Consider the following 27,777-nt stretch of genomic DNA (forward strand, 5'->3'; position numbering starts at 1 on the left):
TTTCGTTTAAACATATTATTTGTAAAAATAAAATAAAATAATTCAATATTTTCTTACCAAATCAAACGCAAGCAATTAATTATAAATGTTTGAATATTAAAGTTATATTGTATACTCCAGCAAAGTGTCATATTTCGTACTTCTCGGGAATTTGACATTAAGCTTCACTTTCGTGCCTCCCGGATATCCTTTACTAAAATCAATAAATGCTTCGTATATGTCGGGTTCAACCTTTTCCATTGGGTTCCAATCATCCCCTACTTTAATTTGAACATCCACTGCCTTGGGAATAAAGTATCTGAATTTTACTCCAACCTCCCGACTCCCTCTCAGAATCATATGGGGTTCGAATAAGAAACAGCCCTCCTGTTTCCAGATCGGATACTGTTTCGGAAAGGACTCTACATAGTGGTCCGCTTTCTGTACGTGAAGTATGTAGTTAAATACGTTTATCATATTGGGTCCAGCTTCTGAAGACGGAAGAGCGTAGATCTGGAACTTGTACCATCCTGCAATTGGTACAGCGATTGTAAAATGGTACTCCGATCCTTGATTCTGTGTGAAGACATTTTGATTGCACTCCTTTTTGGGGTCAACACTCAAAAGTTTTGTTGTAAATCTTGTCTTTTCCGAAGTTCCGATAACAATTTCCAATTTATTAGTATCCAGAATAAGCACTGGTTCCGGATGCGACAAGCAAGCGAGTCCATATGGGAAAAACTTGGCCTGTGGGCCTATGTATCCATCAGTAACTTTGAATGGGAATTCAATTTCCTCAGCCATGTTTTTTCGTGTGTTGGGTTCTTTGCCAAGTTTTCCTCTTGCAAATGTAGCAGATGGACTGATTATGTTATGATGCGCTATTTATATACAGAAAATGATTCGATAAATCTCGATGAACAATCAGCTTTGATAAGGAAGAACGTTCTTACTGTTTTCAATAATTGCTTGATTAGTAATGTACGTGCATGCGCGTGCGTTAATGACAAAAGCATGTTGATTTATCGCCGCATAGCTTTGTTCTTAGTATGTAAACAGCTAAATAGAAGAACAACGCTTATATTTGATAATTACAACGAGTTGATGTAACCTGAAATAACTCTGATTCAAAGACTAACTTAGTCATTAAAAAGCCAGAAGATGCCGAAGTAATCTACATTTTAAAATATTGCAAACTTCGGTATGCTGTATACGTTTTTCAAGGAGTAACCTCTCATCAGAAGCTTTGGAACCAGATGCATTGTCTAAAAAAATCAGAAACATCCGTTTAGTTAAAGTTTAGTTATGGGTCCTGAAATGTTTTTTTTTTCTCGAATTTTAAATTTCCAACTTCGAAAGTCTTCTGAAACTATACTGGGTGAATTGTAACTAAACTTGGCATAAATATTTCTTAGGATATTCTTAACAATCTGCAGTGATCCAGTGAAAAACATATCATTCGTTACTAAAAGCACACCATAGCGGTCAAATTGAAGATTTTTGGAAATAACTGAAAACCCAATGGTTTTAGCTAAAATCAATTCAGGGAGATAAAATAAATCAGCATGGCGAGACGGAAATTTTCGTAAAGATCTGTTGACCAAGGTTGGAGGGGTAATCAAGGGAACCAAGGTTATAGCGGTAATCAAAAGAATGTAATCCAGGGACAAAGACCAGACATGGAAAACAAACATACAAAACAAAGAACATAAAATAACTAAAATCATACATACAAAGTAACAAAAGCAAATAAGCAACTCTGACTTCACTAAAAACTTGGAGCATGGAGCAGGTGCATCGGTAGGATAAGTGTAATAGTTCCTTTTAGGAATGTTTGACATTTTTAGCGGTTCAGGCCTCTCAGAGCCTCAAGCATTAATTTGTATACAATTATTGGGGAAAATATTTACAATATAAAGTATTTATAGTGAGCATGTATGTAAATTGACGGATTTAAATAGGGCACATGAAAAATAATAAACCACTGTCTGATAATGGTCTTTATTTTCTTTTTCTGAATCACTATTCCAGTTACAGTCGATGCCTAGTAGAATGTCCCTGAAAATGCGTGTCATTGCATTATATTCACATTCTCTTCTGACTATATATATATATATTTATGTTACCGAGACATTGAAACATTTTGCATTATTTATTTGTAATTAGCATTCTCTTAAAAACACAATTGAAAACGATGCACTTTTTTTTCAAATATTAATTGAAGAAACAATTCTCCAACCCATTTTTTTTTCGCTGTAAACCTCTCGGGACTGCCTCAGAGCTGTTACTAAAGTTTCACCATGTATCGTAATTTTACCCGATTAATTTGACGGAAATTTCGAATTGTCACCGGCACTGCATGCACAACAGTCTTTAAATTGTTGCATCGCCGCTACTTTATTCGAACCAATTTAGAGTTGATAAAGTATATATTAACATGGAGTTGTGGTGATGACATGTAAGTTGCAAACTCGTGACGTCTAGGTCATCTATAGCACGAAGTTCAAGACTGTATAATGCAATCCAATCATCCTTTCATATTTCATGAGCGAACTGCCTATACCCCAAACGTCTGAACAGAGACTGTATGATACCAAATAACAGTATTATAGTCCCGGGTCTGAATATCAGATATTGATTTAACTAAGGGTGTTTGCATTTGTATATGATTCTTGTTTCTATGGCATGCCAAAGTGGACAAAAATGAGCATTTTCTAATATTAAAAAATGATTTTTTTAATATTACAAATTCATTTTCTAATATTACAAATTAGATTTCTTACAAAATGCGTGATATTTTATAATATTACTAAATCAGGAATTTGTAATATTACAAAATGAATTTCTAATATTAAAAAAATGATTTTGTAATTCATTTTCTAATATTACAAAATATTGATTTTTGTCCACTTTGGCTTGCCATATGTTTCATTCATAATATTCTTTATGTTCCGTGTGATTGTATTCAATGTTTGATCACACTTTTTGTAATTTTTGAAAAAAAATAACCTTTTTTTCTTTCAAAACACAGCAATGAAAACACAAGACGTAAAAAAATTGACTTACAACTATTCTAAAAAAAAATATATTGCTACAGGGGAAAACTTGACTTGTTATTATGCCTTTTCCGTAACAGAATCGAACTTTCACCGACATTGATACAATTTTAGATATTCCAGAACCGGAAGTACAGACGAGAAACATCAACATTTTTGTTTTCTTGACTTAAGAATATTTTACGAAATTTTATAATATTGAGCAACACAATGCATTAGATGGTCTACCAGTACCTTGTATATTATGGTATGAAAAAAAAAGATTTTGACTAGTCCGATCTTATCGGTCATTATAATTTATATCTCGTTTATCGCAGACATGGTCTTGTTGATCTCTGCATGTCTGACTACTTCCTTGCCTACACTTTTGTTACTGCTCCATTCTCAAACTTGTTTTACCGTAAGTTATAAACAAGAACGTTATCGTATCAGTTCATATTTGTAATTTTGGATTATTTCAAAATGCTAATTTCTTAACCCTGAGGTAATGACGTAAACAACATATGCAATAAAGCCACCAATATATTAAGCTTCCTGAAAAGAAATCTAAACATCAGTTCCACCAAGGTAAAGGAGGAGGCATATACATCACCAGTCAGACCATCACTAGAATATGCCTTCTCTATTTGGGATCCATACACTATAGATGACATAAATAAATCGAAATGATTCAAAGGCGTGCAGCTAGGTTTGTGACAAACAGGTATCACAATACATCTAGTGTCTCCAATGAATTCTAGTCATAATGGCACCTGTGAAGTTAAAATAGCACCTATATATATGTAGTGAAAATGGCATTCATCACAAATTATTACTTTATAAATAATCTTGTACAACTTATAAATTTTACAAAAGAAATGTGGGTATCAGGACATATCAAGATGGTAATTGAAGTAGTGAAATAATCTAATTAAATAATTATAATAATAACTAACTAAGGGGGTTTTTAACGTCCTTGATTACCCTGTCGGGTCTCGCATGGACCACCCAATTTGGTGGGCTTTAAATAATTTTGCTATTTATTTAATTTGTATTTTTCACAAAAAAAAAGAAATGATAAAAAAAAATTATAATAATACCTGTATCGCCTATTAAATAAACAGAGCCACAAATTATAGGTAATTAGCAAGCAATGCCATAAACCATAATCTAATTCCCAGACTAATTTACTTAATGAATTTGCAATTAAAACTTGAATAACATAATTTCCTTTTCTTAATGAAATTACTCTTTAAAATAAATAATAAATACTACAAATATTTTATTATGTGTGCGTGTGTGAGTGAATCCAATCAATATAATCACTCTTTCAAGTTAAAAATTTTTGAAAGAAAAATATATCATGTGAAATAATTATCTCTCCAAGTTAAGTGTGATGAAAGAAAAAAATATTTATATGATAAATCTGCCCCATAGTTTGAACTTCAATATGGATGCTAAAACTTTTCAAAAATTTAGAAAGAAAATCTTTAGTATATTTATTTATTTTCCTTTATTGTAACAGATTTGTGTTTTATTGCATTAAAACAAACTGTTTAAATGTCAAACACAGAAATTTACTGGATGAGATTTTCTGAAAAATTCAGATTCTGTCTTTTAACTGTTACACATTGTACAGCATCCAGTGTTTATGTAATTGAAAATTTGGACCCAGATTTGACAGGATGTGGAAAACAGGAAAAGGTCATAAAAAGTGGTCTTAAAACACAGTCACTAATTACACAGTATGGAATTAATGGCAGTTAAAACTAGTTTTTAAATCTATAAATTTATTTTAGTTTGAAGTGTATCCACATGAAATTATTTCATCATATTGCATATTTTATAAAAAAGAAAAGCTCTAAGTCTTTACTTTTGAGAAGAAAAAGACATTATAAATCATTTGCTAGACTTCAACGGAGTATCCTTAAGTGATAAAAAATAATAGTGTAACCTGTCTTCAGTTTTCAGATACATACAAGTGTACTGTACTACAGTAAACTGCAGTTAATCACTCTTTGTAAAAAAAAAATCTTAAAACTTGGGCATCCGTCCTATCAGATCTCATATTGCCCATCAAGAGAAGACGAAAAATTATATCAAAATTCTTTTTATTTCAAACCTAATATTGATGCTTTTATATGCCTATACATACTTTTCATTTTGGTTAATATACAAAATGTATTGTTCTATTTTTCAATTTCACTAAGAGAACAAATTGGAATACCAAACCTTGACAATTGTAACTTTTTAACTCCCTTTTAACTTTTCAATTTTAAATTGAATAAATAAAAGCATATACTTTCATTTAAAGAAAAGCAAAATATATATTTTTTTTGTGATTTTATGTAAATTTTTTTAAACGATTATACAGTATCCTGCATAACAATCATGGTTACATTTTTAAAAACTAACAAACTCAATAATTCATTTCTTCACATATTTTTGCCATAAAATACATATCATAACTCAACAACAATTCACTAATTACCTATTTAACTTGGCTACTTGGACCTCTCCAGGTGAACAGGTAAAATTTACATGTACCTGGGATAACACAACTATCTTTCAATTAATTAATGAGTTCTACACATGTATATTGGAAATTACAGAGATAAACTTCTAAGAAATATACCAGGTATTGGAGGTATACCTGGCATTTATCAGACTATGCTGTGAGCTGTACTGTACCACAAGTCTGCTATCTAAATGTATAATTTCAGTACATATTTTTGGGCAGTCAAAATGCATGAGGAAGTGATATACAAGTAACATATGTCAGGGTTGGGGTAATCATAATCAGCTGTAATTGATATCATTTTCTCAAGTATTCATGTGTAATCCTTAATCATGCCTTTTTATGATGACTTGTAATAGTAATGTATTCGATTACAGCTGTAAAAAATTGAGTAATCATGATTACATTATGATTTCTATGTTCATGATTATTTTTATTAATATCTTTATAGTTTTGTTTCCTCTTTTTTAATCATTTTATCATCTTAAATCAGTATTTAGTAAGATGAAAAAAAGGAATATCATCTGTACATCAGTTTTATATCAAATCGATGCACTACCATTGTCTACTGAATGATTGTGTGTTATTCTGTGTATGTACAGGTACAATCACTATGTATTTAAAGTTTTAATTTAAAATTCTGTTTGAATAAAGTACACTTTTTATTGATTTAGGAGAAACCATGTACCAAAATGAATGGGAAATCTAAAAACAGTAAATATGGTAAAGTGGATCTTGCTGATTTTGTTAAGGAAGTTGACAGATTTTCCAGACTCATAGAACCATTTGCATTTATTGTGTACTGCTTAGATGACATAAGAAAGTAAGTGTGGTATTAATCAAAGAACCTTCTGAATGAATATTATGTAAACAATACAAATATGACGGCTCATATATATTCAGCAGTAGTTTTTTTTATAATTTGAATGATACAGTACATTTTTGGAAATCGTAGCATGACGTGGCCATTTTCATGGTACATGAAATTTATTTGTAATAAGACTTTCTCATAAATATAGTAAATGTGTTAATTTTGGTGGTTGCAAATTTTCACAGATTCTGTCAAGTGAATATATTGGCCTGTATCAATTTTGGCAGTTTCCAAAAAAATGATAAGCATTTTATAGTGTTAAAAATCAATTTCATTGGTATTATTTTTCATGCTCTTCTGTCCACCGTGAAAATTGTGAAAATTAGTACACATTTTACCTTTGGTTATGAACCTAAAGTAAGAGTAGGTACATCTGTTTAATAAATATACTGTTCTCCTCATGGTTGAACTACAAATGTATATAACTGATTTACTGATATTCAATTCTTGTACTTTAATGGTTGGCAACAAAATGAGCTAACCAGTTGACTGAAGTTTTAAGTAGCTGTTTGTAAGAATCATGCAATATCTGAAAAATGTGATACACCCCAAAAAAGGCTACATATTTTTATTTTTGTAATTAAGTTGTTTTATGGGTCTATACTATGAAATGTGTAATTATTCATTCAAATCTGCCTGCTCTAAGGAGATAATCAACATTGAAAATCCAGTAGATTCTATTGTATTTCAGTGTCATTTACAGAGTTTTCTCCCTTAATTTTGAAATCTACAGTGCATTCTATATAATTTTTATCTCCTAAGAGCACAGGTTAACTGAAAAACCACATGTTAATTTCTGTTTACCATAACATTTCAAACAAAATATCATTAATTAAAATATGTAGGTTTTTACCCATGAATCACATTTTGGATGATCCTTAGCTGGAGTGCTACTTAAGTTATACAATTATACAGTTTTAAATGATGTTGAGCATACTTTTTCATTTTCAAAGTTTGTTTTTGTTCATTTCAGTTGGAGGTATCCAAAATTGTCTTTGGGATTATGGATAACATTGAACCTTGCCTGTATCATTTTAACTAAAGGCAAGTACAACTACTATGATACCATATGTTTTTCTTCTGATGTACAAATGTAGACAATAACAGTGCACTGACTTGACATAAAACTGATATACAGATAAGGCTTTGAAAGACAGGAAACAGCAAGGCTGTGCCAAGCATTTTCATGAGTTTGAGTTGATTTTATGTATCAAAGTTTTTGTCGTCAGTGCACTGTCATTGTCTTTATACTGCATCAAAAATATAAAAGAAAAACAACATTTCAAGCAAGAAAAAAATGTGTTTTTATCTGAATCAGTGATATCCTGTCAACTTCAAAACAATGTTATGTTTGTGGAGTCACAACAGAAAGTTATATTCACTTAGTGACCACATATCACTTTCAAATATACATGTGTATGGTCAATGCTCATACAGAACAGTTACAGTATAACTTTATGATATTAGGGTACTGTTTTTATGTTGTGTATCATACAATGACTATTGAAGTTCTGGGTAATTTGTTTTTATATGCTCTGTTTTATATTTAAAGGTGCTGTGTTTGTTTTGGTGTCTCTGTTAGTGGTTTTAATAGCTGGTTCAGGTCTTGTTCAGATTCATACCAGAATTCTTGATAAGATATTACCCATAAACCATTTACCAAGCAATGGAGAAGACTCATCCGATGAGGACACTGAAGACTCTGCCTACAGTACAGTCAGGCAGTTCAGAGTTAGGTATGGTTAGAAATTAACATTATATTACCCATATAAGTGCAAGACACAGAATTTTCAGACACTAAAAGGTATTTGATTTTAAGTTGTCTAAAGAGGCTTTGTGATGTTAGATCGCATTGAAATCTTACCATTGGATTTATGATATATCCTAAGTTTTGCATATGCAATGAAACCTGTTTATACCGAATCCCTTTCAGACTTAAAGTTGTTCGGTTTAGGAAGGAGTTCGGTATACCCAGGTTGAAATACATTAAAATTTATACAAGGGACTTCAAGAAGTATCTGGTTTAGACAGGTATTAGGATTATTCAGGGTTTGGTTTAGACAGGTTTTCAGATTATTCAGGGTTCATTTAGACAGGTTTTCATATCATTCAGGGTTTGGTTTAGACAGGTTTTTGGATTAATCAGGGTTCGGCTTAGACAGGTTTTCGAATTATTTGGGGTTTGGTTTAGACAGGTTTTTAGATTATCCAGGTTTGGTTTAGACAGGTTTTCAGATTATTCAGGATTTGGTTTAGACAGGTTTTATTGTAATGGCTTGTGTTTAATTATTTTAAAATTATTGCTTTTGAAAAGTACATCATAAGAATCCCTTGCTTGTTGATATTGCTTTATTGTTAAATGATGTCATATAACATTTTTATTGTGACTGCACACATTTAGCTTGTTGTATCTCACCCATTAGGAAAAAAATAGAAATATCCTAGTCTCAGACGATGATGAAAATTATGAATTGTCACCAACTCCCAAAGTAATGTGATGTCAAAACATATTATATGAACATTTTTGCTATGTTTGGATTGGAGCAAGCAGTTCCTAGTTGGGTTATGAACTTATGTTTCAACTGTCTCATATTATTAACCCCTCCCCACTTGCAAAGTGGTTTTCCACTTTATGGCTGGAATAGTGTGCAAATGAAATGTTACTCTCTGAAAGTGTTATCAATGATAATTGATACACTAATGATCAAAAGCAAAATAAAGAAAATGGAAAAACAAAAACAAGATTAGAAACAAAATAAAACATGTTACTTCAGTCAATGCGACTTTTTATTGGTAATTTTTTTATGTATATTGCAGCATAATACAGATGTACGAGTTTGTTTTGAAATGTAATGAATTACTTGCTCATTTCTATGGAATATTGAAATGGGACAACATACTGCCATCATTGAGGTAAGAAAAGTGAAAGATATGTTAGCATGTATCATAACCCCCCCATCCACAAACAAAGTTTTGGAGTGTATATAGGAATCACTCAGTACTAGGGTAAAAATGTTACTCATGTAATGCATATTCCTAAAGGTACAACTCCTTCTATGCTACTCAATGAATGCTGATGAAATTTTATGGGAAGGTTAGGCATTATACTAAGATTTGTATGAATGAAGGTAATTAATATCAGGTAGCTATAAGGGGAGATTATCCATTTCATCTTGTATTTGGGTTAAGTCTTTTTTGAAGTGGGTTATCTTGTTCACAGTATTTCTAGGTGTTTTTAAGTTGATATTTTTGTTTTACTTTTATTGTTATTTAGTGTTATTTAATTACAATTTTCACCTTGTACTTCATATTGGAATTATGAAAAAATAAAATATTGTCATTTCTGATACAGAATTTATCAAAATTTAACAATCATATACTGAAATACTTGTATTCTTTGCAAAAATTAAACAGTATGCTGGTTTGAATAGTTATAGACCAATAGTCTTGTCATGCAAAGTTTTAGCTGACTGTTAAATATAACTGCTGACCATAAAGGATGGATTTTTCATGAGTTAATAATTTTTCACTTACATTTAGTGAAAGAGTAATCAAGGGAACCAGGGTTATAGCGGTAATCAAAAGAATGTAATTCAGGGACAAAGACCAGACATGGAAAACAGACATACACAAGAACATAAAATAACTAAAATCATACATACAAAGTAACAAAACAAATGAGCAACTTGGACTTCACGAAAAACTGGGATCGTGGACCAGGTCACCGGAAGGGTTAGCGTCCTCTGCTTTTCTAGAAACAAACGCCAAGTTGCTCATTAAAAAGTCAAGTCCAGGGTAGACGAAATAGGAAAGGAAAACTATGAAAGCCTTACATCTATAAAAATGAGTGACTGCTAAAAAATAATACCTTAGTTTTAAAAAAAAAAAAAAAAAAAATTTGATACCCCCTATAAATTAGCCATGATGAAATATATATGATTACATGTATATAATATATGATTATATAAATAGGGGACATAATTTCTCATTTGAAAATTATGTTTGCTGTCATTTAATACATGTATTTTTCTTTATAAAGATGTACTTCCAGATTCCATTTAGAGTTTTGTATATTTTTATTTGCTATATTTATTATCTCCTTCCAGATTCCATTTAGAGTTTTGTACGTTACTTCTGAGTTTTGTTGTACTGCCTACCAGGTGGATATTTATAGCGCTAGTTAATTGGTTATTCCTTGACAACGATGTTGTAATACAAGGTATAGTTACTATGTAATTAATAGTGACGACAGCAGACTAATTAAAATTAGACCTTTCAGTTGTTCCATTCAGTCACTGCATGTAGGATCTAACCACACTCAATTCTACTTTCTGTTCTGATGACTTTTTCAAAACCCTCAGGTTTTTTGTTCCCCGCAGCAACGCGGAGCGGTAACATAGATTTGCTGGTGTCCGTGCGTCCGTCCATGAGTCTGAAGCTTGTGGATGCAATTCCGCAGCAACAGCTGAACGGAATTTGACCAAATTTTGTAGGATTGTTTGTCACCATATGTAGTTCACCATACTTAACCGCTATTTTGATTCGACAATTTTTATTGGAGTTATGGGACTTTGTTCATTTTTTACATTAATCGCAATAGGAACACCTTGTGGACGCAACTCCTCAGAAACCACTAAACGGAATTTGACCAAATTTTGTAGGATTGTTTGTCACCATATGTAGTTCATTATATTTTGTACTTAACTGCCATTTTGATTCGTCAATTTTTATGGGAGTTATGGGACTTTGTTCATTTTCACATTCATTTTTTGCAGATTTTTTTTTTTTTGTTGTATGAAGAATTCTTAACCAAACTTAATTTGATTCATTAAGATACATTAACCTTGAATCGCCACATGGACTTATGAACGCACATAAATTTTGAATCTGCTATTAATACAAATGTCAAACATTTGTAATTCAACTCTTTCTACAGCGGCGGGGGACATATGGCTATGTGTAGCATTCTTGCCCTTTTGAATAATGCTTTCAAAATCATGAAAGATGAATTATGATTTGCTGATCAGAAGGGTCATCAGAACAGAAAGTAGTATGTAGTGTTGTTAGATCCTACATGCAGTGACTGAATGGATCAATTGATAGGTTTAATTTTACAGTTTTTGCATTTATAGCACTTTTTTAAATGCTCCAAAATCATAATTTTGAAGCATATACATTAATGGTTAGTCAAGCCCTAGGCAAGGTTTGTGTTGAGAATTGTTATATTTAGATTGTGTCTCATTATGATGAAGCTCGGCATACATGTATATGTAGATTCACATCTTTAATAAGAAGTTTTAAAATTATATGCCAACTTTCTGAAATGTAAGAAGGGGGCGCAATCTCTTGGCTGCATGTAGGCACATGTACATTTTCTATTGAAAAACTTTTACACTTTTGTCATACTCCACACTAAGCCCCTCATTTTCATGCAAATTGATACAATTCATTGGTAAAAGCTTATAAGTAGTTTTGTTATGAGAAGTTCTTATACCTTGTGAAATGTTTCACATCATGGATAGCTAAGCTTATAAACTAATGGAGTAATACAAAGTAAAGCAGGAATCTGTTATTGGTATAAGGTCTGTAGAAGAGATTGAAGCTATTTTTGTAGGGTCTATGGAAAGAATTAAAAAAAAAACATACTAAAATTGTATTTACCTCTAAACTGCATAAATGAATGAACACAAAAATAGTTTAATTGACTTTAATTTGAATTGTGCATGTTTATTTTGAAATTTTTTTTTTTATTATTACAGCTTTAATGGATAACATTGGCAAGTTCACAGGACAGACTATTCAACTACCACAATCTAAAAGTCAGGTATAAATACAGTATATAATTGTTGTTATTGTATTAGAATTTTTATACCCAGCCCCTCAAAGTGGCGAAGTATAATGTGATAACTTGAGAACTTGGCCCGGTTTTATAAATCTTAAGTTGAGATTTTCCTCACATCCTTGAGCTTTTCCTCAAATATCCAATTTCGACCAATCTGATGAGTAAAAATTTCAGTTGAGGAAATATTTTAGGATATCCTTAATTTGAGATTTTTTATGAAATCCAGGCCAGATCAATTAATTTTTTTAAAACTTTGCACAGTTGTTTAGTACAGGTTAAGTACGATTTTCAGCAGAATCCTAAGTTATCAAGTTTTTCCATCCCCGTTTTTTCACCATTACATTTTGGGTGGGGTATCACTTAATTTTCCATTAATTTCCTATTTTTCTTATTGCTTATTTCGGTGAATTATGTATAAAAACAAACATCACTGGAGAAAACTATTTTTGTTGTTTTGAAGCTGTACTATTTTATAAAAATGATTTTTTGAATAGCAGTAACATCTTTATTGATTTTTGTCATGTGAGAAAAAGAAAACACACAATGTGATAATTTACTTTGAGTGTTTAAAAAAATAGTTTTTACTGAATTTGTTGTTGTTATCTGATTTTCTATTAGATCTTAAGAGGAATCAATTTATAGATAAATACAGATTTGTCAGTTTGAAAAAATATTATTTTAATTGATTCTAATTTAAGAAATAGATTTATTATTGTTTTTAACCATTGTTGATTATTTTGTATATGTATGAACTACTAATAAAGATGTCTTCAAAGAAGAAAAAAACAAGGTTACAATTTTTTTTCAGGTAAATGAATCAAGTAAATTAGAGAAGGAAGAAAATGAGAAAGAGAAGAAGACAGGAGGAGATAATGATACAGCTGATGTAAATGTCTTATCTTATTGCTTCTTTTATATGGTTGTGTCTATTTAGGGATTTTTTTTTCAGAAGTTAAAATTTTTATACTATGACAGGGTTGTTAAGAGCTCTGATAATGGCATTCATATATTTTTTGGCCTTTTACAGCTTGCTTTATGGTACGAGTTTTGCAGATCATTGAAGACCGTCTGTTGACCTGTAGAAATTTAATTGTTTGTTGCATGACCTTTGGTTGATGACATCTCATAGGCAATCATACCACATCTCCTATTTTTATATTGTTATTTAGTATGAATATTTTACTCAGTTTATTGAAACAATTGAAAAATACTGTAAAATTTAGTGTTGTAAGAAATGCTTGAACTCCTTTACTGTTAAATGATAAATTGAAAAACAGCATGAACAAGTGTATAATTTTGAAGTAATTTTACTTTTAGAAAGGTAGATTATGTGCAATATTTTGAAATGTACCAGTGTATGTTTTTTTTTATTGAAATAAATTGTATTATTTTCTTTTAAATGCAAGGCCTCTACATTTTAAAGTTTGCTTTGGCATTTAATGATAATTTGAGGAACTATAGTTTCTTTATAGCAAAGTATTACCTGAATGGATAGAGATATATTCATGACAACTGTGATTTAAACGTAAAAAAACAGACGTTGAAAAGGAAAACACACAGAAGACAAAAATTAATAAGTTTCTTTGAATTTAGTGGGCAACAATTTCTTACTTTTTGTCAATTATCCAAAAAATGATACTGCATTCAGTAGTATAGAAGTAATGAAGGATGTTTGGAAAGTGAAGAAAAACAATGACTGGTTGCATAGTGAGCTATATGAAAAAATAAAAATATACTTCAATGCAAAATGTGGTATTTAAAAGCAGATGGCAACAAAAATGTGTAGCAGGTTGAAATATTCATCTGCTGCCAACTTTATGCAATGCTTAAAAACTTAATGTTTCTCCTTGTAAGAAAAGCCTTCTTTCCAGTTTGAGTATGATGAGACCATAGAAGTTACTATGGATGAAGATGGTAAAACTCCTGTCACCAACAAACCAGGGATGGTTGCCAGGTTTATGGAGCTGAAGAAACGGAGGCAGCATATAGCTAATGGTAAGGTTGATATGCAAGTGGTCTAATAATTATTTTATTTTATAATTTTCATATTTTGGTTCTGGTAAAAAAAACTTCCAACACATTTAAAATTCACAAAGCAAGTTTTGATTCACATGCATTTTGGGCAATACATGTTTTGAAAAAATAATTTCTGAATTTTCAATAATTTAAATAAATAAATAGATCAAATTAATATGAGCGTTTATCTGCTATTTCATATTTTCCAAATAGTTATAATGTTAATAGGAGAAAATTCTGCTTCAGTCAAGGAGTTTTTTAACAACTTCTCCACTTTACATTTGCTTATAAGGCAATATTTAAATTTCAACATGCTTGCTATAGCTTGGGTTTAAAAAAGGCTAAATTTTATCATTTCAAGTGGAGTTTTTTAATTGTAAATTTACTTACATGTAATTTGTAAACTGTTATTTTCTTTTATAGAGAGTTGCTTTGGTTGTAAAGTGTCATTTTCATCAATTCTTAAAAGAAGAGTAAGTATAAGGGGCATAATTCTTACAAATCATTGGTATGTTTGTGTAAAGTATTTTACTTCAATACCAACAACTGACTTACAGTAATGTGCCAAGAAGCATAAAATGTGCTTAGCAGGTTCCATTTAATACAATTATGAGTCAAAATCTCCATCCTGTCATCAATATTTTGTGATTAATGAACAGGAAGTGAGGAGTAGTAATTTTAACCGAGTAAAATTGACGGGAAAATTCAGATTGATAAAACATGTTTAGTTTTGAAAATCTTAATATGTTGATCAAGGAAATTATATTCTTAAGCTGAAATTAGTTTCATTTGAGTTAATTAATTATTAAATAATTAACAAATAATTATTAAAGATAATACTCTGTTGAAGTACTTTTGAATGTGATTGCAAATTAACTTTTGGACAGGTTTAAAAAAATTGGGAAAAAGGTGAAGCAAAACAAAATTTGTAAATATGTATTAAGTTGGATAGTGTATAACTATTTACAGTTTTTACGTCAGAAAGCAGTAATTGATTGTCATTCAGTTTATATATATTTGGAAAATCAGTTCTAAATAATATGGGAAATGCAAATGTATGATTATAGTTTTATTTTACATCATGTAATCTTTTAAATTTTGTTCATGCTACAATTTTCACAAGAATAATGAACCCTTAGTGCTGCACTTTGATTAACAAAAATCGTTGAATAAAAAAAATCTGTAATATTTTGTTTTAATTCCAGTTGTATTGTCGTCACTGTGGCAACAACTTCTGTTCTAAATGCTGTAACCAGAAAGTCCCTAAGTCTGTGTTTGGGGCTACAGGTATGTAAGAGGACAAAGTTATAAGGTAGAAAGGCTGCCTTATTGATAAATATGTCACTTATAATATGTTTAGTTGATGTCCTAATTCTTAGGTCTGTGTTTGGAGCTACAGGTTTGTAGACTGTATTAGAATAATAATAAGAGACTGATGTACCCTGTAAGAAAACAAAGTTATAAGGTAGGAAGGCTGTCTTATTGGAAAGGTATTCCACTTAAATTAAGTTGGGTGATGTCTTAATTCTTAGTAGACTTGGACAACGTTATTTTACACTTTTGTATTTGGAGCAGGTATTTGTATAGCTGATCCTGAGTGATTCTTAGGTCATAGGTTAATTTTGTATAGAATGCTGATATAAGGACTTTTTCCTCTCTTTTGATTTGTAAAATTTTAAAAAAGGGTGACTGTTTCCACTGAATTAAAAATGATATGGTAAGTTTTGAATTGTAATTACTGACATTGAAAAAGAAATTAATAGGATTTTTTTCAAATACGTTACAAGCACCTACACATGTGAATAACAATGATTGATTATGGCACAAATTTTGAAATTGAAATACTTTAAATGATCAATCAGAACCTGTTATTGTTTCAGCTCCGAGTGCCCAAACTGAAACAGTTCTTGTGTGTAATGTATGCCATAAAAATCTTACAAAACCAGATGAAAAAACAAGGGACAAGAAAAGTTAGTGTTGTCATCTTAAAAGTTGTCAGCTGTTTCTGAAGTGTCATTTAGATGTTTGGTAGGTTGTCTACACTTCAAACTTCAATCAAAGAATGTACCATTCTAGCTAAAAAGGATTTATGAAGAGGATGTGACAAGGAAGATAGATTAGTGAGTTTTTCATGACTGTATGGTAAATTGAAAGTGTTGAACATTTTCAATTGATTTTACTTAGTTTTGATTCTCTTTTTTTTTGAAGTTTTTAATATGAAATACAAGTTAGAAATAAGGGTTGCATTTCTATGGTGTTGTGAATTTTACCAGACATTTTACTAACTAGTATTTTTTTCCACAATGTAAAAAATTCAAAATTTATACTGGTCAGAACCAATTTTTAAGAAGCACTGCTGTTGGTTAAGCAAACTTTTAGAAAAAGACTGCATATACTTTAGTAGCACTCCAACTAAGAATCATGTAACATGTATATTTTCATTTTTGATGTTATGTTCAAAATCTTAAAAGTTAACCAAGAATTAATATATTGTGACTTTTTATATAACCCCTGTTCATAGGAGATATAAAGACTAAAGAGTTCAAAAATTAAGGGAGGTCTGTAAATGACACTGAAAATTACACTAGAAACTATTGGATATTTGGTGTGAATTATCTAAGAACATACAGATTGGAAAGAATGATTATACATATCATCATATAGACCAATAAACAACTTGATAACAAAAATTAAAATGGCTTTTTGTGGGGTTTTTCACATATTTCAGAATTTGCATGATTCTGAAAAAGACTGCTACTGAACTCTAGCTGAAATCTTTTTCTGAAGAAAAAATCAAACTTCTATTACCACCGACTCATAAAAAAGTAAGAAATGTGGAAATCTGGATGGTAAAACTCTCCCTTAGCATATTATGTTTTAAGTCATGATTTTATTTTGACAGTGAGACCTGTCTAAATTGAACCCCTTTTTAGAATTGGTTTGATTTAGACAGGTGTTCAGTTTACCAAGGTTCAAAATACATTTTAAAGAGACTTTAGAAAGTGTCTGGTTTACACACGTTACTGGATTTTCAAGGTTTTGTTTTCACAGGTTTCATTGTATGGTTGATACTAGATGTCATAATTTTTTGTTTTTTTGGGGTTTTTTTCTGTTTTATTAATATTTGAAAGATTTTTCATGCTTGCATTTGGATTTTATTGCATTTTAAGCAACTATTTTTTTTTTGGCCTTTTTATTTACTATTAACAATTAATGCATTTTTAATTGATTAATTTTTAATTTGCTATACATAACATTATTATGATGGATGTTGTCATTTCACCCTTCAGCGAGTGATATTGTTACATAAATGAGAAAAGGTTTTGAATTGATTTGAAAATCTGAACAAGAAAGTAAAATGTCAGAAATTGAACAAGGTTATTTAAGAATACTGCCAGTCACTGAATTCAAAATCCCACTGTGACTAGATATTCAAAATACCTATAGTTGGTTTCACAAAAATTTTAGTGCAAAATTTGTCATATGATACATTACATTGTGGTTTCCTGCTATGACATCATCTCTTCAAAGTTATAATACACTTATGACTTTGTGAAATCGACCTTTGTACCCTCACAAGCCAATGAAGATATTTTTATGTGTGTTTAGTGTTGTTATCTACCCAATATCACTGCTTTTCTGTAAAAGTACACACTAAAAGGAACCAATGACCAAATTCCTGTTATAAAACCACAATTCTTAACTCCGTTGGAATGGCCATATTAAAGTTAAATTCCCTTTGACAATGTTTGTATATATATATTCTTGTAGTTTATTGTTCTTATTAACAAATTTGTATTTGTATTCTTGATTTTTTTATAGCATTTATATGTGTAGAAAATCTGAAATTTTTAGCATTTTAATTTCTCTTTATCTGCTATTTTAATAGATTTTTAAGCCATAGTGAAAGCATTTCAAGTATTGAAATAGATTTTTCTCTGTAGACGAAAGAGGCCTGTTTAATTTTCTTGAAAGGAATGCATAAAAAAATCATTGAAATTACAAATGTTACATACAATACATGTATGTGCTATCTCTGCAGTTTCTTTAATTTTGCATTTATTTTTTGATTGATGCCCACAGGGTGTCAAATTTTTAATATATGAATTTTAAACTAATCTTTTTGTTTTTGTTTTATTCAATTTAAGTTTTTGCTTTGTACAGTCAGCCAATTTTTTACGTGAGTATTTTATTATTTGCTAATTTTCAAGCATTACAAAAAAATGTGTAAAATACTTTACAATGAAGAAATCTCTTTGTATATAAATTCTTCTTTGGTAATGAGTGGTTTAAATTTTTTTAATGGTGGTAAAATTAGGATTTCCAATATGCGAGCTATAACGAGCAATGTAGAATCATAATTTTACCATAGAGAGTGGAGAAATAATTTAAATAAAGAATAGGCTGATGGAGAATCATTTTCTCCCATAAAATATTTAGAAACTTGAAAAATGTAATTTAATCACCACCTGGTGGTTGAAAATGCACATGCCTTTTTAACCACCAAGTGATGATTAAATTACATTGGATAAAAAGGCACATGCATTTTTAATCACCGGCTTAGAATGGGAGGAGAACATTTTTTAAACACATTATTAAATAGCCACATAAATTGAGATGATGTCTTCAGGAGGTAGACCTAGGGAATCATATTCAATTTCACCAAAGCCTATCAAGCTTTCATTTGAAAAAGGATGAAATCAATCCTAGTTACTTTGATGCTTACATGAGATTGATATAAAGAGCCTGAATACAAACATTTCAATGATTTGGAAAAGTTGTGTCCTTTATCTTAGGTCTACCTCCTTAAGGTGCAAGAATTTAAATATCAGTGTATGTGAAAATAAATTGGTTAACAGAAGTGCATTCCAATACTTGAATTGATTTTTTGTTGATATTGAAACATTTTGCCATGGTTGAAGTGCAATTTTATGTAAATAGATATTTGTATATAAACAAAAATATATGTAGCAAGGGAAAGTGCATTACTTTTGTTTCTGTGATAAGCTTTTAAGTATTATTTGGAACAGAAAATTTCATTTACTTGGAAATTAACATCATGCTGTTTGTTTGTTTTTTTTGGCTTGAGGTAGATTTTATTTTACGTTTTCAGTATATGAGTTTTCAATGTTAAATTGTACCATGGATTTTACCCATTATTGGAAGACGAAAGTTTAAACAAAACATTTATAGATCAGTTGTGAATTTAGAAATCATGACAGAATTTTTTTTAAAGATTTCAATGACAATATTTAGACATGACAAAAAAAATGCAGTTTAGTTGGAGAAGCCATGATTATGTATACATGTAGTTGAAAACATGATAAAAATGTCCAGTTTTGACAATATAATTAGTGTTGTAGTTTTTAAACACATTACATGCTTACTTTGTTTCAATTTTTTACTTACAGCTATTTAAAGGAAAATAACAAGTTGTAAATTGAAAGTTTTGGAATTGAAATTTCTTTCAAATGTCATGTAACAGTTTTTTTACTATTGACTAATGAAAGAAAATACCAAGTTGTATATTGAAAATTTTAGAATTAAATTTTTTTTATGGTGTCATGAAGATTTTTAGATTTATGATGTTTTTTTTATATTCTACAAATCTACTCTTTTTTCCCCAATGTATTGCTTGCAAACTAATTTGTGCAACTATTTTTTACAAAGGATGTATTTACTATTATTTATTGCAGTAATTATTACTTGGTATGATTCACTGAAAAAAATTGAATTGATGGGCCGTTATTTCTTTAAAAATATACTATTTGGATCAATTAACAATCCTTTAATGACTCGTTGCACAAATTAGTTCCAACAACAGGAAATGCAGATATTACCCAGAATCCCAGTGAATCCAAAGAGTTTTAATGACAATGATTTTGTTCTTGGTGTTGGGTTTTATAGGTTTGTGTTCAAGTTTTTTTTTTGTTTTTCATTAGGTTTTATAGAATTGAACAGGTTGATTTTTTTTGTTTTCTTTTCATGTGTATTAGGGTGTTGAATCTCTAAGAATGCTAAAACTTAGTAATAACTCTATCTCTTTTGAAATGACATTCATGTTTTGTTACCATATTACCATAATTGAATAATTTTATGTATTTAAATTTAGAAATTATGATGTGCATTCAATCTTTACACAATGTAATTTTAGTTATTTAAGTTATGCAATATCAGTCAACATATGACTTTCATAAATTTGAGCATTTCAGCATTTAAATATTCTTACCCATGTTTTTATACATATGTGATTACAATATTTTTGCTGTTGTAAAATTGTATTTTTCAATTATTGCAATTGCAATGCTGCAGTTATTACTTGCAATAATTTGAAAATTTACAGTTATTAAAAATGTTTTAAATGCATTTAAAGGCATCAACTTTGTCCGTTAGTGAAGCTTGACATAAAATCTGCCCACATTATTTATACATGTATTTATTATACACCTTCAGTTCTAAAGTGTCATAATGCATTTATTATTTCCCCATTTTGATTTTAAATGTTTGTTCAAGGTAGATACAAGTACCATAAAATTGTAAAAAAAAAATTGAATGAGAAAAGATTTTTTTGTACAACATCTTTGTTAGGCATGTATTTTAAAACTAATTGTTTTTACTGCCATGTAAGGGATTTATTGCCTATTTCAATTGATTAAAGATTTCTCCTTATAGTTCATTTGTATGTAAGAATTATTTATTGATTTATTACACACAAAAATGTCTGAATCAGCATAAAATAGAAAGAGTTTGATTTACTTGTGTTAGGGAATTAAGTAGCACTCCAGCTAAGGATCATGCAAAATGTGATTCATGGGTAAAAAGCCTACATATTTTTATTTTTAATTTTTTGTTTGAAATGTTATAGTAAACAGAAGTATACATGTGGTTTTTCATAAAACCTGTGCTCTTAGGAGATAAAATTATATAGAATGCACTGTAGATTTCAAAATTAAGGGAGATAACTCTGTAAATGGCGCTCAAATACAATAGAATCTACTGTATTTTCAATGTTGATTATCTCCTAAGAGCAGGCAGATTTGAATGAATAATTACACATTTCATAGTATAGGCCCATAAAACAACTTAATTACAAAAATAAAAATATGTAGCCTTTTTTGGGATGTATCACATTTTTCAGATTTTGCATGATTCTTACAAAGACAGCTACTTAAATACTCCTGTCATGACTGAAGGGAGTCTTTAAATGTTGTTATTCTGCCATTGAAGAAATGAGGTTTGACATTCTTATCTATTGTGTATGTGGGAGTAAAGAAATTATGATTTGTTTTGATGGGTTGTTGAAGTCGACTCCTCCAGTCAAGACAAAAACCATAAACATTGATTTAATGGCTAATTCTTTGGTTCAAACAGCTCTTTTTAATTTTTCTAGGCAGGAATGATAAAGAAATCTTGATCTTGTATGTTGATATGGTAGCTATAGGTAGATACTTGGAAATAGTTTACAATAAAATTGTTTTCATTATATGTATTACAAAATTTGCAGGGAAACAAAGAAACTCATTTGTGTGGCCTTATTTTGACCACTATCATACAACATTTAACCTCCCTTGGATTTTTTTTCCAGGAAAGGAAAATACCCAGCTATGAAATCCTTAGATTTTACAATCCATTTTGGTTTTATTTTCTATCAATTATATGAAGTGATACAATAAAATCACTCTAATTTAAATAATACATCAGCTACTAGTAACTAAGTGCGGCTCTGCCAAAAAACTGGGCATAAGCTTATGGGATTCATGTGTTTCTTAATCCCAAATATTTTCTATGGGAAATTCTTCAGTAGGACTGTATTCGAAAATAAAAGTGCAAATGACAGTTGCCCACTGGATATTTTAAAGAGGCTGACCATTGAAAAGTCCTATAATATGAGTGGCGTAGTGTAAACTTTATCCCTCTGATTTTTTTGTTCCAATGAAATGTTGTAATGTATATATCATATGTATGTCAAAAAGTACAAATTTCATTTTGAATTGGAAATGGGTGGCTCAGAAAATGATTTTAAAGTTCCCTAACAAAGCAACAAAATTTTGCTCAAATTAAAAGAGTAAATCCCTCTTTTTTTTAATTAATTTCAATGCTTTCTATGTAATTTATTTCTTTTTTATTGTTGCAGTTAATCCATAACCAACTTTCAATTTTGATAAAGATGCCTTTGTGATATGAAATGGGTGAAAATTTTTGAAAACAAAATTTGTCATGTGCCACCCACTGCCTGGTTTATACATGAAATTCCTTTTAACATGTCAAATTTGGTTACGTTTGTCTACAAAAAAGTATGGGAAAATTTCCTGCCAGAATTTTTACATTTTAATCAGTCAAGAATTGTTTTCATGACATATAGCAGACCCAAGTTGAGTTGTTTTAGGATCTAAAAAATGTATTTGAACAGTTTCATTGATTATCTTGAAATAAGATAATATCACCACCTGCCTGGTTTTTAGGCAGAACTATACTTAATTCATTGAGTTGAGCTTGGTGTTTTTTAATGAAATCAGCTTTCTCTTCATAAACTAGTAGTTTTAGATTGCTGAAACCTAATGAGAGCAGAACAGTCCACTTATATCAGGGACTAAAAGTCTATATAATGTTACATGCTAAAAATATAAGATTTACATCTCCAAATTAATGTCTCACAAACTTTTTTAAAATCTCAACAATCATATTTCTTCTCAATTTTTCTTCAAGATCTTTAAGCCTATAAGATATCACTCTGTTAGTATACTCTGGAACTAGTCACGTCACGCTAGTCATGCAGTGTTCAGATATGACTAATCATATTAATCATGTGTTTATCAAGGTAATATCCAAATTATAATCTTAAAAAATAAAACTGCACTGGTCTGTAAAAGTATATTGCTCAATTGAAAATATAGGGCTAAAGTTAAATTGCTTGCTTACTTTATAGCCGTCTAGCTTCATATAAAACTTTACCTTAAAATACAATTTATGTTATTTTAAAAGATAATAAGTAATATATCACAAATATTGATGTAAGTTATTTTCATGAAAAATATATGACAAATATTAAATTAAGTTAATTTAATTAAGATATATCTTAAAAATATTAATGTAAGATTAATCATGTTTAAGATTTTATGTTATAAATTAAATTTCCTAGTCATTTACATATCACTTAGAATTTGAACTAAATGCCAGATTTCGTCATTTCACATATACTAACATCTATAAATTTTGTGAGTATTTCAAAATAATGTACGAATATTTTTACATAAGAAAAAATGTCAGATTAAAGGAGGAAAATTATGAAATAGAATTGAACATATAACTTAAAAACGCTCCACAGCAGGTTTTAGTGTGTTTTGCATCATGCATTTTCAGTATTTTAGGTTCATGAATCTCTTTATCTCATGTCCTTTGTAACCTCATTCCACAGTTCTGTATATACATGTATATATATCCCCATTCCATATCTGTATTACCTGTTCATTTCATACAGGTAGCTGTTACTTAGGTAGGCAAAAAACTATATGTGGGTTTCCTGCTACCATACCTACTTTATTTTTTTTATGCCTACCCTCAACATTCTATGGTCATTTTGACTCAAGCGTTGTTAATTTCTAGGTTATTCCCTCTTTTATTCAATGTAAACTGTTTTTGAAAAATAAAATAATTACCCTACCAACCAACCCTATTTTTTTTTATCTTGCCAGTAGCAGGAAACAAGACTATTATTATTTTTGCCCTTAGCCTGTAAGTGTACATCCATATTTATTTATTACAATGAAACCTGTCTTAACCAAACCCTGTTTGGACATAAGGTTTTGTTTGGTTTAGGTAGGTGTTTGGTTTTTGCAGGTTCATTATGTAATGAAACTGATGACTGGACTTTATAAGATGTTTGGTTTACACAGGTTTCACTACAATGAAATAAGAAACTACAGTGAAACCTGTAAAAACCAAACCCTTAAAATCCAAAAACCTGTCTAAACCAGATTCTTTTAAAAATCATTTTATCTCAGTTTTAGATGCATTTTGAACTTTTGTTAACCAAACTCCTATCTAAACCCAACCAATTTTGAAGTCCTAATTGGGTTCAGTTTAGACAGGTTTTACTTTACAATGACAGTAATGTGTTTTTCTGTGCAAAATTTGTACAAAAAGGTATTAGTTGTTTAGAGTGTGTATAAATTATGTGTAAAGGAAAGAAGTTAATCATTAACTTGAAGTCAAATTAATGTTTTGTCAGTCATTCAAGTTTCAAAGATGTTAATCTATATATAGTTTATGAATATGTTTCATATGTAAAAGCTACTAGCATTGCATTTTATTTAGTATGTTATTTTTTTTGTATTTTTGTTTATTTGTTTGTTTTGGCATCTATTTTACAAGACACAAGGTAAACTGAAAACTAAACATCACCATGGTGAAAGAAAACTTATCTTTTTTTAAGAAAGTAGTTTTAGACATTCTTAGGAAAGATTGATTTTAAATTGTATTTGAAAATTACATAATGTACAGTAATAAACTTTTCTATTTTGATCATGTCTAGATTTGATGATCAATGAAGATTAAGATATTGTTCTGTTTATTTGTTATGTAATCTTGTCATCATATGAGTTGTGTATCCTAGTTAAAAGTTCCAACATCCATTTTGGATTAAGTATGTGAGTGCGGCTCAGGTCCATGATCTTGTGCTAGGTGTATTTTTGACATAGACCATTACCCACAAAAGGCACCCATTCAATAATGCACTTCACTCTTTTTTAGAACATAAATTTGAGGTAAAAAATTATTCACACCGTTTGTGAATATATTCATGACTATCTGGTTAAGTTTCTTTTCACTAGAAAATTTAACGAAAGTTTCAGGGGTATGAGTTAAACGCTAACTGATTCCAAGATTTCAACATTTATAACGATATGAATAATATATACAGGTGTAACTTAAATCTTATCTAATATTCAATTTTTTGCATGATTATCTCCCCTGTTGAATATAAGACTAACTTTATGTTTGGTATGACACAGCAGATAAAGTTAACAAGATTTTTATTCTGATAGAAGTTCTAAATCTCAAAAAACAAGATCAGATATCAAGAAAATATGTTCAGCGTTTTCATTTTTTAGAATAAGATTTTTTTCAGGATAACAGCATCTGCCTCAATCATGCTTCCTGTTTTAACTTGAAAATGCCATTATTCTGTATTTCTATGCCCCATGAAGTCTTATTTCATTATTTGTATGATATTTCATTAAGACTAATTCTTATTTTACATACTGATTTTTTTCTTGGATATTTTCTTTATTGAGTTATTTATTCAGGCACTTGGGTCCAGGATTTTTTTTTAATTTAATATTTTTTCTCTAAAAAAATTGAAAATTAATCATGTTATTAATTCATAAATTGCTAATAATCGTTAAAATCGATGATTTTTAATTTTTTTTTTTTTTTTTTTTGGGGGGGGGGGTGGAATGAATAATGATATAAAAAACATCCTGGACCCAAGTGCCTGTGAAGTGATTATGGTTGTATGATAGCTATATATATGTGCTTCTTTGAATGGATTCTCTATATAATTGTGTTGTTCTAGAAATCTTTACCATAGATATTTTCAGAAATAAAAATTTGAAGTATGGTTTAAGGCTAAATTGTAAATCTGTATGAAGTTACTTATTGACAGATTTTTGTAAGACCACACAAAATTTGCAGTGGCATTGTAGTATGGCATTGTCATCTTTTTCATTGCCAGCGTCATTGTCAAGTATAGACACTTGGTTTTCAAGCGATAATGTGTTAGTGGGTTGATCTTTATAAAATTTTGCAACAAGGAACCAAACCACAAGCAGAAGGTTGATATTGATTTTAGGGGTTATGGCCCCAACAGTTTTAGAAATAGAGGCAAAAGGGGGCCTTAAACAAGCATTTCATACATTTTAACTATATAACTCCAGTAAAAACAGCTTTTATTTGAATCAGTGAAATTAACTACCCTTTGAATGGGAGCATCATTGCTTGTCAAGGGTTACGGCCCAGTCCTCTCTTTCTTCAGGGTTGTTTAGCAGAGATTGGTGGAGAGAAAAGGTAAACATTGTATTTGGTATCTCTGAACTGTGATTATTATAGTAAAACATATTTCATTTTTTTCTTTTTAATGTAAAGCTCTGTTAGAGGTCAAAGGTCGATTTAAACTGAGGTCACGTGTTTTGTCTGCTGTCCTTTGTCATAATGCTCTTCAGATGTTGTTCTACTTAGTATCAGATCTATTATGGTGCCATTTATATTTTGTTGTGTTGGTCCGTGTAATGCTGAAGATATGATTATGTAGATTGAGTAGCACTTTCTTACGTTGAAATGGATTTTTTGAAATAGATGTACGGACAAACCAATATTTTACCCAATTTTTAATAAGCCTCGATGATTTGTTCACTTTAGGCAGGTATATTCCGTTGACTTAAGTTAAATTGTATTGAAATTTATTTGAAGATACGATTAAGGCATATATCCAAGGAGATGCAAGCTGGGCGTACGCACCCCTAAAATGGGGAAGTATTTTTTGCATGAAATCTTGATTTTTCATAAATCCTATCCCCATGCCAGATTTTCTTCACTTTTATTATATTTACACCCATAATCTATAATCCTGGATCCGCACCTGCGATTTAGTCAAGTTTACAGTTAAAGACAGGCTTCAAGACCGTTTTGATTGTTACACCCATAACCTAAAATCCTGGTTCCGCACCAGCGATTTAGTCAAGTTTTCTGTTAAAGACAGACTTCAAGACCGTTTTGATTGTTACACCCATACCCTAAAATCCTGGTTCCGCACCTGCGATTTAGTCAAGTTTTCTGTTAAAGACAGACTTCAAGACCGTTTTGATTGTTACACCCATAACCTAAAATCCTGGTTCCGCACCAGCGATTTAGTCAAGTTTTCTGTTAAAGACAGGCTTCCAGACCGTTTTGATTGTTACACCCATAACCTAAAATCCTGGTTCCGCACCAGCGATTTAGTCAAGTTTTCTGTTAAAGACAGGCTTCAAGACCGTTTTGATTGTTACACCCATAACCTAAAATCCTGGTTCCGCACCAGCGATTTAGTCAAGTTTTCTGTTAAAGACAGGCTTCAAGACCGTTTTGATTGTTACACCCATAACCTAAAATCCTGGTTCCGCACCAGCGATTTAGTCAAGTTTTCTGTTAAAGACAGGCTTCAAGACCGTTTTGATTGTTACACCCATAACCTAAAATCCTGGTTCCGCACCAGCGATTTAGTCAAGTTTTCTGTTAAAGACAGACTTCAAGACCGTTTTGATTGTTACACCCATAACCTAAAATCCTGGTTCCGCACCAGCGATTTAGTCAAGTTTTCTGTTAAAGACAGACTTCAAGACCGTTTTGATTGTTTAGCTGGTTGTAGTTATACGTTCAACCAAGATTTTTACAGTAGACTATAAACCCCCATGGTTCAATAACAGACCAACCAAATCACACTTTTGTTCGCTTGGGTATTGCATGTAAAAATTGCCGAAATACA

General features: G+C 30.3%; 2 protein-coding genes across 5 annotated transcripts in view; one reads left to right on the plus strand and one right to left on the minus strand.

Annotated features, from left to right (window-relative positions):
• On the minus strand, window positions 1-863 carry LOC148620809 (uncharacterized). Its single transcript, XM_088574627.1, has one exon. The coding sequence runs from the start codon at window positions 781-783 to the stop codon at window positions 103-105; it is 681 nt and encodes a 226-aa protein (XP_088430753.1). The 5' UTR covers window positions 784-863; the 3' UTR covers window positions 1-102.
• Window positions 864-3,141: 2,278 nt separating this feature from the next.
• The window catches only part of LOC148620810 (protrudin-like), a 30,830-nt gene continuing 6,194 nt past the window's right edge, over window positions 3,142-27,777 (plus strand). For 2 of the 4 annotated variants that reach the window (XR_015920961.1, XR_015920960.1), the window contains exons 1-12: window positions 3,155-3,282; window positions 6,207-6,355; window positions 7,377-7,447; window positions 7,956-8,139; window positions 9,221-9,316; window positions 10,510-10,622; window positions 12,163-12,227; window positions 13,054-13,131; window positions 14,117-14,240; window positions 14,685-14,734; window positions 15,467-15,548; window positions 16,142-16,381. Coding sequence is in view for 2 of the 4 variants with exons in the window: in XM_088574628.1 (XP_088430754.1) it covers window positions 3,280-3,282; window positions 6,207-6,355; window positions 7,377-7,447; window positions 7,956-8,139; window positions 9,221-9,316; window positions 10,510-10,622; window positions 12,163-12,227; window positions 13,054-13,131; window positions 14,117-14,240; window positions 14,685-14,734; window positions 15,467-15,548; window positions 16,142-16,236 (1,110 nt within the window). In the remaining 2 variants the exon portion in view is untranslated. Of the gene's footprint in view, window positions 3,283-6,206; window positions 6,356-7,376; window positions 7,448-7,955; window positions 8,140-9,220; window positions 9,317-10,509; window positions 10,623-12,162; window positions 12,228-13,053; window positions 13,132-14,116; window positions 14,241-14,684; window positions 14,735-15,466; window positions 15,549-16,141; window positions 25,892-27,777 lie in introns of those variants that run through there. The other 2 variants (XM_088574628.1, XM_088574629.1) reach the window with 2 other exon arrangements.

This window comes from Perna viridis, chromosome 3 (assembly GCF_037379345.1).
Source record: "Perna viridis isolate PV_CMFRI_1.1 ecotype Kerala chromosome 3, ASM3737934v1, whole genome shotgun sequence".
Classification (NCBI taxonomy): domain Eukaryota; kingdom Metazoa; phylum Mollusca; class Bivalvia; order Mytilida; family Mytilidae; genus Perna; species Perna viridis.

Coding starts and splice junctions, on each gene's coding strand:
- LOC148620809 (XM_088574627.1), bottom strand. CDS start 783: ATGGCTGAGGAAATTGAATTCCCATTCAAAGTTACTGATGGATACATA.